Source organism: Salvia hispanica, chromosome 1, assembly GCF_029641045.1.
Source record: "Salvia hispanica isolate PSC_SH4W2 chromosome 1, Shi_PSC_v1, whole genome shotgun sequence".
Lineage (NCBI taxonomy): Eukaryota > Viridiplantae > Streptophyta > Magnoliopsida > Lamiales > Lamiaceae > Salvia > Salvia hispanica.
Window position 1 is genome coordinate 7,533,058 of NC_142692.1, and position 12,863 is coordinate 7,545,920.

Consider the following 12,863-nt stretch of genomic DNA (forward strand, 5'->3'; position numbering starts at 1 on the left):
TAGTAAAATAAAACAAATATAGATATGAATAGTGTTTGTGAAATCTATATTGTGAGAGATTTGCATTCCTCAAACAGTGGAAAACACTCACTTTGTTTACAGGTAGTGAAATTGGTGTTAGCTTCCTATCCAAAACTGCATCATACCAACTACTTGATTTATATTACAAATATACTTATGCTTATCCCAAAGTTCCCAAAGAGTGTCAGTTCCATGTATAAATATATATCAGGGGCATTTACCTTAGTATGTGGAAAATTAAAGAAGCACTTACTCTTTAGATAGTATCAAACCGTGTCAATTGTAGATAGATGTCAGGGGCCATTAGGTGCAGCATCTCGAGCATCCTGCAAATTTGGCAACACGTTATTCACCAATGAGGTCGTTTTGTTGAATGAATTTATAAGCGCATACATTTACTTCTTGCTGGAGCGCCTCCATCTCACTTCTGATCTCACTGAACGAAGGGCGTTTGCTAGGAATGGCTTCCCAGCATCTCTGCATCAGGCTTAGTATTTTGGGGTGTGCATTTATCGGGAGTTCTGGTCGAAGACCCTAGCAAGTGTATAAGAAACACCAAGTCAGTACTGAACTACGCACATTAGAATCAAAGCCTAAGGATTAGGCCATTGTTGAATGAGAATTCAATATTCCTATGTTCGATCAATTCAATAGCATGTCACAGAAACGGACCTGTCTCACTCCCAAGGCAGCTTGTAGAGGAGTCATGTTATCATAAGGTACCTGTAACGGAAAGAAAAGGAAGCAAGGATGAATAAAGCCTTGCCCTTGAACTTGTTTATTGAAAATTCTTCACAAGTAGTTAGAAAGCTTATACAAACAACAATTTAACATCACCTTGGCTGTAACAAGCTCCCAAAGAACAATGGCAAAACTGAACACATCTGCTTTTTGGTCATATGGTTGATGGTTTATCACCTATATAATGAAAGAGAAAATCAAAGAGACATAAAATAAATACCCAAGTCAAGCCACATGTATGTGTTTTCTTGTACCTCTGGGGCCATCCATCGGTATGTTCCGGTCTCTGCTGTCATAACCCCACCATTGTTCTGGAACCGCGCAACTCCAAAATCTGCCACTTTAACAACCTTGAAACAAATTATCGCACAGATCAACAAATCATGGCTCTAGAGATAGGAAAAGGGCTTAAAAACAAAAGGTTGAAAGTTTTAATTTCTTATGAATAACTCACATTGGAAGTATCCATAAGCAAATTTGCAGTCTTCAGATCCCTGTGAATAACATTCTTATGATGTAGGTACTCCATTCCTTTGCAGATGTCAATTGCGAACTTCAGCAACTGCGGGAGCTTAAATGCAGAATGATTCTCATGCAAATACTCGTAAAGGCTCCCTCCGGGCATGTACTCTAGAAATGATATTGAGACAAATAAATCTTAGGGAAACTCAGCCATCAATACAAGAATGCCAAGTAAATTTAACAAGATATGTTAAGAAGCCATTTAGCAAACTCAACTCCCTGAAGAGTATGGTTATAGAAACGAAAATATTGAGCGAAGCTAGCTAGTTAAAGTATGCCACTCTACTCTTCTTGAAAGCACTTTACCTGTCACTATGTATAAATGTGGCAGCTTTGTGCAAGCACCAATGAAACGCACAACGTTGTCATGCTGTACCTGTCTGCATTCCAATAAAAGGGATTTAAATGCAGATTTAGGATAAAGATCCCTGGTTTTGTAAAAACACACTAGAACCACCTTAGAATAGCAACTTCCTGCTCAAACTCTGCCTGCAGGGAGTTATTCAAATGCTCAGATTTTAGGACCTTCACAGCAACGGCTTCGCAAAGGTATACTCCACGATAACTTGTCAATGAGAATACTAGAGACATAAGCACTAGGAAAAAAATGGGCTAACATAAATCAACAAATTCTAATGAGCAGCAGCATTGAACTAACAGATCTCCACAAGATCCAGCTGCAATTTTCTCCCCTATCTTCAGCAATCTCCAATCGATTTCCCAATCCTCCGAATTTCTCTGTGCAGCAATAGCTTCCTCCAAAATTGACTGAGATCGCGAAGAACCAGACCACGATCCCTTCATAATTGAAAGCAGGGGATTTGTGAGGCAACATTTACCACTAGCCATTAACAATAATGCTATTCTTGTATAATAATTAGATGACCATATGAAGAGTAAACCGTAAGAGCCAATGCATGATAACATACTGAAGAATGGCACTGAATTTAAACATATCAACTTTCAAAGTGTTGTTATGGGAAAACAATATAATAATTACCTCACTCTCAGCAATTGCTTTTCTCATCATGTTGTATAAACCTTCTGTATCCTAATCATAGTATTGCAGAAGTTAAAAAAACCTACAACATAAAATATGCCACATCTCACAAGCTCTTAAGCAAGATACCTCAGAATGCCATCCATCGAACACAAATACGTCTAAGGAGTAGCCATCTGTTGTTGAAAAAACATGAGCTTCGCGGATATTTAGTCCAGCATCAGAGAGCAAAGCAGATAGCTGGGCACAAGAAAATAAATAGTTGGGGTAAAATTAAAGAATATTTAGCAATAACCCTGTAATTTTACCTGACTGAGAAGTTTTGGCTTGTCAAGAGTTGAAAATATTATCTCATGAATTGGTAAGAGTGATGCTTCCTCCCTGCAATGCACATGGATTCATCCTATTACCACTTAGTTGACTTGAAGGAAATGCTCATCAAAGTGATGGAAAAGAAAGAATCTATTTTACATATCTTCCTGGTATATTAATGATAATAGTAACTCACGAACTATTGGTCCTAAACCATCTCATATGATCTTGAGTTGGATCCAGGTCATGGTTTTCAAGTGAATTCTAGATTCAGCTGAACAAAAACGAGCCCTATTTATGTTTGACCACTCGTAATTCTTAAAAGCCGAGCTCCATGCATTTAACATAAGTTTCCAATCTAGATCAATTTGTCCCTCCATCAAATAACCGAGCAATGGGTGGAAGTCTACATTAACTCCTACGATATCCCAAATGCTAATGCAAGTTTCATCTCTTTGAGAGTCTAAAAGTGGAAGTGAAAAAATCATGAATGGGATTGCAAAACTACCTTAGTGCAAAATCTTCAAGAGAAATTTCCTTGTTTACATCATTGGAATTCTTCCTAACATCCAGATTCAGATCCTCAAGCTTAGAAAAAGTCTCGTTGTCACCCCCAGAATTCCTGTTCCCAAACAAATTATACTGGAAGATCATGCCTTTACCGGGAAAAAAAGAATCTATAATCAAATCATTACCAACGGACCCAAAATCTCACTTACCTATCATTTGACAGGAGGACGCCATTATTGACACTATCATCTTGAAATGAGGCAGGGAGAGCACTTGAAATCTGTTCTCCCTCAAAATCATCATCTCTAGTGCAAAAATTCTATTCAGTGTAAAAAATGATTATACATTAGATACATATCATGAAGTGAAAATGCTGACAAATTACTAAATTAGTGCAGATAAACGGCTCAAATTTGAGAGATGTGGACCAATGTCCTCATGAATGATAAAGATATTGGCAATAAAGCAGTAGTTGCGAAAGCAAAAGTACTATCCTTGAACACTCTGCAGACTAGTTATCAGACAAATACGAAACGCAGATAACTCCCCTTTCTGAGGAACAACAATGATAAAGTAATCTTGTATCTGGTATAACAAATAGTACCAGATACAATTCCCATCATTTTCAAAGTTTTCATGCTCGGTTAGGGAAAGCAAGCAAAATATCAATACTGTCTTTAGTTCTCAACTTAAAAAATAATAAGTCACTGGAAAAACATAAAATATCAAGAATGCAAACGCAAAATTCATTCTGACTTTTTTATGAGATTTTTCTGCATAATCACTAATAGTTTCCTTGCCCCCCACCATTCCCTTCTTTCTGTGTCAATCAATTTAAAAATCAGCATCCATAAGCTTCTAATAACATCAAAACCTAGAGCCATTAATGTTACACTCCTGAGGATGCACAAACACTTACAAATACTCTTGAATGGAAGTGAGTAATAAAGAATGCCAAATGTACCTCTAGAAAACGAATGTGGAAAACAGGTTGATTGTCAGGATCCTCGGCACTAGCAAGAAGCTTCTGATGTAACAACACATCTTCAACTTTTTCCATATTGATATCCAGTCCATAACTGAAACACATAATAATATCAAATCATCAAAGTCACAGCACCAGATTGGACATAACAGCAACTAAGAGAACATATCATACAATCAAACTAAGCAGGTATATGTTAAACCCGAGATAAACTACAAAATCCCGACCTTAAATATAAATCCCAAAAAATGGAACAGAGCATCAAACTATAGAAGAATCACACAAACTGAAATTTCTATCTCCCTTCCGCCCTAAATGTGAAAGCATGGCTCTCAATTCACATAGCCAAGCATCTGGAAAGTGTGAAGCTCAATATAAACAATATGTATACAACCCAAAATGGAAAAGAACATCAAAGTCTAGAAGAATGACACTCCCATATACAACTGAAATCCCTAAACCGCCAAAACTGTAAATGAATTATTCGAACTCAAATTATGATTGAATGCATAAAGAGAAGAAGATAGTTTTAAGAAATCTGATGGTATTATACATACTACATTAAGAAGAAACCTTGTAGGAAGGCGATTGAAGTGAGCTTCCAAGAGGTGGAAGAAATGAGGATTACTAATCGCCTCCTCATTTCCATTGTGAATCAGGCGATTGTAAACATCATTCCTGATGACATCGTTGTTTGCGGTGACGTAGTAGCTCCGAGGCGGGGAGGAGCTCTCCCCTACTTCCTCCGCGAATTCCATCGGAAACGGTATCTTTTATTCCCAACGGTTGGGTTGGTAGAATCTAAAAAGAAGAGGTAGGGATTGGGTGAATTTGGGTAAATTGATGAGCCATTACTGTAGCAGAGACAGGATTTGTCGGATGATTACTGTTCTACGATTTTCCAAGGTTTTTGGCTTCAAGTTTGAGGAATGTCAGTTTTGGTTTTATGGACAAAGACTGGTGAGAAGACTGACCACAGTGTGTGTTTGTGTGTGAGAGAGAAAGAGAGGAGAGGGGTGGGGTTTGGGAGAAAATGGGTATGAGAGTGGATAGGCTTATGGATATGTAACAAGGGAGTAGTAAATACTTGCTAATATATATACACACCAACGACACGTGTATAAGATCGTTTCATCACAAAATCTCTATTTTTCCTTTCTCACCGCACCTGTAAATTCGTCTCTCCATTTTTTCCTTATTGCGTCACATTTCAAATTTCAGTCCTAATATCTGAATTAAAGTTAGTTCCAAAATTTGCCCTAACTAACATTGTGGGGATGCAAAAATATAGTACCACGTTAGAAAAAGAGTAACAGATGCATGCATATATATAGATTATCCAACTTTATTAGTATATGATCTTTTGAAAAGTATCCCTAGAGCAAAATCATGAACGTTTTGTCCAAAACATACAATATCATAATAATGTGGAGTTTGGATGTGTGATGCCGAACACTACAAATATATTTCACCATTTTTATCTGTTTTTTTGTTAATTTTTGGGTTATAAAATAAATAAAAATAGCAAAATAATATAGATTCAAACACACAATATTAAAAATATGCATGATACCGAAAAAGTGCCACGAGAAACAAATTTTTTTAAAAAAGGCATAAACAAGCTTCAACGATTATGGAACCAAATTTCTACGACCATATCGAGCTGGAGTTGTCCATGGGCTTGTTCCTCACGCATTGTAGTCTGTACACGAAGAACCTCATTGAATTGGGGCGGTAAACCCCGATTTGGGGGCTCTTGGGCTACACAGGAGCTAGGTCCAACGTCCTCATCGTCCCAATTGGTGACTCCTTCACCTTCATCCTCGACTATCATGTTATGCATGATAATGATGACATACATGATATCAGTGATACAAGATTTGAAGAAGAAATGTGTCGGGACTTTCACTATTGCCCAGCGCGATCGCATATCGCGCAGCACACCAATGTCCACTTGACATCATTCAGCGCAACCTCTTGCCTTTGAGCAAATAAAGCTAACCTCGCATTCGTTGGACAAGTGAATGATTCAAAAATACATACCACCTCAGGTATGCCATCAACCAATTAGTACCACTTATGATAAGGTCGACCATTGGCAGTGAATTCGATGGTCGAGCCTCTACCACGACATACTTCGTTGAAGTGAGGCAACTGGTTCAAGACGTTGATGTCATTGTTTGAACAAAATCTGTCACACCAAAGTAAGCAGGTCATATCCAACTCAAACTTGAGTCATCATGGGCCCGACTCAAGGATAGGTCGACATTAATTTGATATTGTTAGCTTTAGGTTGGAGCCTATCCACACAGATTTATTTTTGGATCACCTCAAAAGACTTCAGACAGACTAATTAAAATTGGACAATCTTATAGTCCGGTGTAGGATGGTTTGTAACCCAACTAGTTAAATAAATTTATTTTATCTCACTCTTTTATCTTCCGATGGTTTCATTAGTTAACGTGGTGATCATGTTTTTGTTTCTTAATTATAACATTATCATGTTTTTTTAATAATAAAAGGCTATGATTAAATTTGTTACTGGTAGTAATATTTATTGTTGTCTAGTGCAAGTGCATGTAGCTTTCAAGTTGAAATATGACGTCGAAACAAGTCTCGACACTTTTTGTTGCGTTAAACTTAATATATTGGCGACTAATAATCGTGCTAGGGCATCATTTCTTTCTATCCAAATTAAAAGTTAAATATTGCCCCACCATGACATCATCTATATATTAGTACTTCCTTTGTTTGCAAAAAGTAGATAAAATTGCAAATTGCACGAGTTTTAATACATAATTGATAAAGTGAAAGAGATAAGAAAGAAAAAATATAGTGTAAGTAGTGTTATGGACCATAAGGGTCACATTTAGAATGATGTGTATTGTTAGTGTTGGTTTAAAGTTTTCCATTTTTAGAATTAGCCTAATTTTGGTGGACAATTCAAAATGATAAAATTTGTCTATTTTTTTTTTATGGCAGAGAGAGTATAAAAGTATAAAGAAAATATGATACATTATTCTATTTTTTCATATGAATTTGCAACAATTTTTAACATTAGCTAAGTAAATCCATGTTTATATGCAATACTAATTCACAAACTATGTAAAAAGATATACAATTTCAACTCTTAGAATATCAATGAAATTCAAACTTAAAATTTTTAGTGTGTTAATCTAGCGGTAGAGTGGTTAATATTCGAGGGGAAATATTTCGGTTTCGGGTACACTATGACACATAAATGTGTAATAATTACATCTATTCTATAATGTTTTGGAAAAATTTGGAGTCGAAACTAAGACAATTATTCAATGTTGATATTCAAGCTTAATTGAAAACTTTTTTAGTTGAGGTTTATTCTCTCATGCTGTCAATAGAGTAATTGAGTCAGAATTTGGAGAAACAAATTTTACGGATGAATTGTATTCTCCCATCATTAATTAAATAAAATAATGGCAATTGGATAGAGTCCACTTCCAATGTGACATTGATTGGATTAAAAATTAGAAAAAGAGGGAAATGCCCAAATTTGTTGTGCTAAATATGGGTCCTATGAAGATTCTACATCTAGTGGATTTGAAATTAGGCTAAGGTGACATAGGTTGATAGTGATGGAAAAAAGTTTTATTTACATATTTGATCGTCATTCCTATAGTAAAAGGCTACCTTAAGTCATATCATTATTCAAATTTGGATTCATGAATCCTCGTCAAATTTCCATTTACTCTTTACTTTACTCATATAATAATAATAATAATAATAATAATAATAATAATAATAATAATAATAATAATAATAATAATATGCCATGTATTGAAAATCAAATAAAAATTGTTTCATCATTACTTCTTTATCACAGATTCACAGTAGTAAAAGTGACTTCGGGAAATGGGTATTAAATACGAAGAATAAGTAAGTACATTTATATTTAGAAAGGTATAATTTCTTTATAAAAGCATTTGTTAGGAAATAAACATTGTCAATAAGCTAATATAGAATGTGAGAGGACTGAGAATATATTCGGTTACATTATTGGGAGAAAATGATATATCTGTTAAAGTTTTATGTATTTTATTTACAGATTTTGAATATCCTACCTATAAATTAATTAATATTGGGTATTTTCCGTGTCATTTTCTTGCATAACTAAGTGACGTATCATTTTCTTGCAAAAGAAAGTTGTAGATGTAATTCCATATTTTTTATACTTGGATGAAACAGATTTTATACTTACAATTATGCTATTTGTCCTTGTAATTATAAACATGTGTTCAAGATTTGAATTTGAATTCAAAATATGATCTAGTCTTATGATGATAAATCTCAACAATGAAGTGCAATTTAGTTGATAAAACACTTTTCATCAATTTAATTGGTTGATGGTTCAAGTCATTTAGAAGGTATACAAGAAACCATTATTGATCATCTTTCAAAAAATGTGATAAATCTCAGACAATTTTCCCATAGGAGCCGTTTGATTTGGATGATCTGAGTTCATGATAAAACATGTATTATATTCAATTCATGAGATTAAAACTCACAGATAAGAAGTCATAGCCACCCCTCTAACAAAAATAATCTTAGCTTCAAATCAAGGAAAAAGAAAAAATAAAAGTATTAGAATAAATTTGTAATTATATGCTCATATTTATTTAAAAAATTATCTTTCCAACCAAACAATTTTCTCTTTGTCATTATTCAATGTTTACTTGTCCTGGATTATATCATGCCACAAATTACCAAAGCAATCGAATGAGAGATTAATAATATTATTCTCATATCAGTGACACAATAGTTGGTGTCCTTAATCACGCCATCACAATAAAGTTATAGCTCTAACACAATAAGTCAAAATAATACTAGTATTATACCGATACACCAATTGTCACGCCTAAATATAATACGGAGTATTGTTCAAAGAAGACTTGATCTAACTATTTGATTGGAGAATTATTTTTATCCACGTGAGTAGGATCCAACTCTAGGTCGTGTGCACTTAAAAGAGAATTGTGCCTTTCCTAAAAGAAAATACTTTAATTCAAGAAAGTAATAGTATACTATTAGTATTTTTTTTTATCAATAATAATAATATTAAAAATAATAACCTCACTTTCAGGTATGATAAATATAATGTGAAATGATGCAATAAAAATAGGATATAAATATACAAAATAATATTGGAACCGAGACAGTTACCAATGTGTCACTAATGTGTTGGCTTATGCTGTTTTGGATTGGGCCCTAACTTGTTGCGGCCCACATATCCAGCAGTCTGGTATCAGAGCGTAATAAATAGTGTTCTATATCTAAATTACTTTGATCGATAAGTTAATTTGGGATATTTAAACAATAAATTAAAGTTGACATGACAAATACTGATGTGCCATTGATATGGGGTTGGACCAATATACTTGGTCCTTGTTTAGTACTCCCTTCGTTCCTTGTTAGTAGAGACATTTCTTTTTGACACGGAGTTTAAGAATAGTGTATTAAATGGATGGTGAAAAAAGTAAGAGAGAATAAAGTAAGAGATGTAGAAAGAATAATGTAAGAGAGATGGAAAATTACTTTTTCCCAAAAATAGAAATGACTCATTTAACTTGGAACTTCCCAAAATAGAAAAAATGACTCTATTAACATGGGACGGAGGGAGTAGCATAGATAAGGCCAATATATACTTCCTCAGTTCCATAGAAATAGGCCATTTGGGATTGACACAAGTTTTAATATGTAATTGGAAAAATAAGAGAAAAAGAGAAAAAATACTTAAAATTATGTAGTGAATAGTGGTGCCCACAAATAGTAAAGTAAAAGAGAAGGAGAAAATAGTTGCCATAAATGAATATAGACTATTTGTATGAGACAGACGAAAAAGGAAATATGGCTTATTTCTATGGGACGAGGGGAGTATGAGATATGGGTTATTTGGTTGTTTGGTAGATAAAATAAGGTCCATGTTAGGCCATCAAAGCCCATATCGGCCCGCTGAGGCTCAAAGCGAATAAGTTCAAAAGGATGGATTATTTATCAGCCCAAAAGAGTGAGATAGCATATCCTTATCTTAAAGCTCATCCTAATTTATCTTGTGCTAATTTAACATGCCTACCAAACATGCACTTAGAATTTAATTTGTGTTGCCATAAGCTTTTGTTCAAGACTCGTAGAAAATGTTATGCTATATACTTTTATCTTTCCTATATATAACATGATGGCGAGCTTCACCCGAGCCCATTTTGGACAATTTTTTTATATCATAGTAACTCATAACTATTGAATAGCCAAACTTAGATACCCTTGTAGTAGTTTCTCCAATTCTATGAACTACTAGTAGTATACTAGTACTAAATATACAAGCTTTTGAAACAAAATAGGTAGATTCTATAGAGAGGTCTAAAGAGGCCGAGGTACCATAAGTTACTCATTTTCTATCTCCCTATTCTATTTCTTTTACTTATGCAATTTCTAGGGACTGTGGAGTGATTTTTATGAGGAAAATAAAGGGACAATTACAATGTACATAATCAAAAGCACACAGTTTAGAACTCCATTATTCAAGTGAGAAAACAAAACACAAGACGAACCCATAACCATTATAGCACGGAATGCACATTTCGTGCAACAAGAAACCAATGCCACTTCAGTGAGAATTGGAACCAAACACTATGCTATTAGTAACTCAAAAGGGCTCGACTCTTGATGTATCTTAAGAATGGTTCCATTAGTTATAAAAGCATGATCGTATGACCTTGACTGAGTCGATCAAAATCATCCGGATGGATCCATAAGTTCAAAACAGAAAATCATCTAGACAGAACCAACCATATTCGTTCCTATAGTTCTTAACCATCTATAGGGAAAACGAACATAAAACAATCAAATGATCCATAAGTTCTAGACAGATAATCATATAGACAAAGCCAACCAGTTTCATTCCTAGAACTCTATAACTATTTATAGGGAAAAAGAACATAAAATCATCAAATGGATCCATTAGTTCTACACAGATAATTATCTAGACAGAGCCAACCAGTTCCGTTCCTATAACTCTAAACCATTTACAGGGAAAACGAACATAAAATCCAAATGGATCCATAAGTACTAGACAGGTATCAACGAAATTCGTGCCTAGAATTATGAACCATCTATAGGGAAAAAGAACATAAAAATAAGCTTGACATATCCATCTCCGAGCAAAAAACAAACCAACCGCTTCCTCAACAATAATAACTGTCGTTTTACCAAACTTACAGCTAAAATCTGAATCCCATACACAAGCACTAAGCAAAAACACATTTGTAGTTCCAACCCTCAACAGCCAACATTCAACACAAGAAATTCAAGCCCCTAGCATATCCCATAAATAAAATAAACATGATCATAAACAATAACATTGGTAATACTACAACACATTGTATTCAAGACATTCAATATTCCAAATCATCATAATCATGTATAGCATAGCAAGATTAGAAAGAAAGTGAAAATCTTTCTGACCTACAAAACAGCATCAAGCCTGGCCTCAAACACGAATCCACGGGAGAGGACATCTCCGCTCCCAGGCACGCCATCCACCCAACGCCAGGCGTTTTTGCCATCCCCAAACTCCTCCCAGAGCGCCAACCTCCCGACCCTCTTAGCCGAGAAACACACCCTATTGCCCCCACCAAACACCTTGAACTTACTACTCTCCACGAAACACCTATACATCTCCAACGGCATTCGCCCCGCCTCCTCCCACTCCAAGGTGTCCAAGTCCAGCCTCAGTACCAAGATGGTCGTGCACGCGCTCTGCAGCGCGTAGGAGCTCTTCAGCCCTCCCACCATGTAGACCTTGCGATCGCTCCCGGCCTTGACGAGCCGCGGCCGCTTCAAAATGTCGAAAATGTCCCCCCACTCGCGCCTCTCCAGCCTCACCCACTGCATTGCCTTGTCCGTATCCACAATCCTTCCCTTGAACATCGCCCACTGCGACCTCCACGGAGACCCCACGTCGCATAGGGTTAGGATGAAATCGGAGACCAAGACAGGGCTGCGGGGTTTGGAGGGTAAATTGGAGGAGAATTTGAGCCAATTGGGGGTGAAATTAGGGTTTCCATTTTCGGAGTAGTAGAGAACGGCGAGCTCGGTGAGGACGAGGACGGCGCTGAGGGAGCCGGCAAGGACGGCGCCGTGGCGGGACCAGGCGGAGCCGAGCTGGGGGAGGGTTTTGAAGCGGGCGGTGAGGGGGTTGCATACGACGAGGGCTTTTTGGGGATTTTGGGGGGAGGAGGCCCAGAGGTAGAGGAGGCCGTTGGAGGAGGTGATGGGGTGGAGGGCGGCGAAGGGGAGGAAGGAGAGGGAGAATTTGAGCCAGTGATTGGCGGCGGGGTCGAAGGAGTGGAGGGTGAGGAGGGGGGAGACGTGGCGGTGGGAGGTCTTGAGGGCGAGGAGGGGGAGGGAGCGGGATTGGGTGTGGAGGAGGTGGTGGAAGGAGGCGGAGGAGAGAGCGGCGCGGAGGGCTTTGCAGACGCACTTGGCGGCGGCGATTTGGCGGAGGGGGAGGTGGCAGAAGATCTGGTGGAGGGTGTCTTGGGGTAGATTGTTGAATGGGGAGGAATCCATGGCGGATCGGCGGCGGAAGCAGAAGCAGCAGAATCTTTCGTCGCGGCGGAGAGAGACCAATTCACTCGCTTTGATTTGGGCGTCGTGGAATTGGTCGACAATTGGGCTAATTTTTAGTCAAACTAAATTGTCGTATGTATTTTGTTGCCTTGTTTATTTTATGATTCATTG

General features: G+C 36.9%; 2 protein-coding genes across 4 annotated transcripts; both read right to left on the bottom strand.

The window, feature by feature from the left end:
* LOC125217872 (serine/threonine-protein kinase STY46-like) lies at positions 1 to 5,145 on the bottom strand. Of its 3 annotated transcripts, none has more exons than XM_048119443.2 (16): positions 4,665 to 5,145; positions 4,071 to 4,185; positions 3,316 to 3,425; positions 3,105 to 3,218; positions 2,593 to 2,665; positions 2,414 to 2,524; positions 2,285 to 2,335; positions 1,943 to 2,082; positions 1,742 to 1,849; positions 1,591 to 1,664; positions 1,217 to 1,392; positions 1,017 to 1,112; positions 859 to 939; positions 694 to 744; positions 421 to 555; positions 1 to 347 (listed from the first exon to the last, which is right to left on the bottom strand). In XM_048119443.2, exons 1-16 carry the CDS (start codon positions 4,847 to 4,849, stop codon positions 315 to 317), a joined length of 1,653 nt encoding a protein of 550 aa, XP_047975400.2. In that variant the 5' UTR covers positions 4,850 to 5,145; the 3' UTR covers positions 1 to 314. The 3 variants fall into 3 exon arrangements, with proteins under 3 accessions (XP_047975400.2, XP_047975398.2, XP_047975401.2); XM_048119441.2 differs by having other exon boundaries at positions 415 to 555; positions 4,665 to 5,144; XM_048119444.2 differs by having other exon boundaries at positions 415 to 555; positions 4,649 to 5,144.
* Positions 5,146 to 11,412: 6,267 nt separating this feature from the next.
* Positions 11,413 to 12,853, bottom strand: LOC125217955 (F-box family protein). The gene has a single exon (XM_048119535.2). It carries the CDS (start codon positions 12,690 to 12,692, stop codon positions 11,586 to 11,588), a length of 1,107 nt encoding a protein of 368 aa, XP_047975492.1. The 5' UTR covers positions 12,693 to 12,853; the 3' UTR covers positions 11,413 to 11,585.
* Positions 12,854 to 12,863: the final 10 nt, after the last annotated feature.

Coding starts and splice junctions, on each gene's coding strand:
- LOC125217872 (XM_048119441.2), bottom strand. CDS start 4,849: ATGGAATTCGCGGAGGAAGTAGGGGAGAGCTCCTCCCCGCCTCGGAGC. Junction 4,186..4,664: donor TTCAATCGCCTTCCTACAAG/GTTTCTTCTTAA, acceptor TATGTGTTTCAG/TTATGGACTGGATATCAATA. Junction 2,525..2,592: donor AGCCAAAACTTCTCAGTCAG/GTAAAATTACAG, acceptor TCTTGTGCCCAG/CTATCTGCTTTGCTCTCTGA.
- LOC125217955 (XM_048119535.2), bottom strand. CDS start 12,692: ATGGATTCCTCCCCATTCAACAATCTACCCCAAGACACCCTCCACCAG.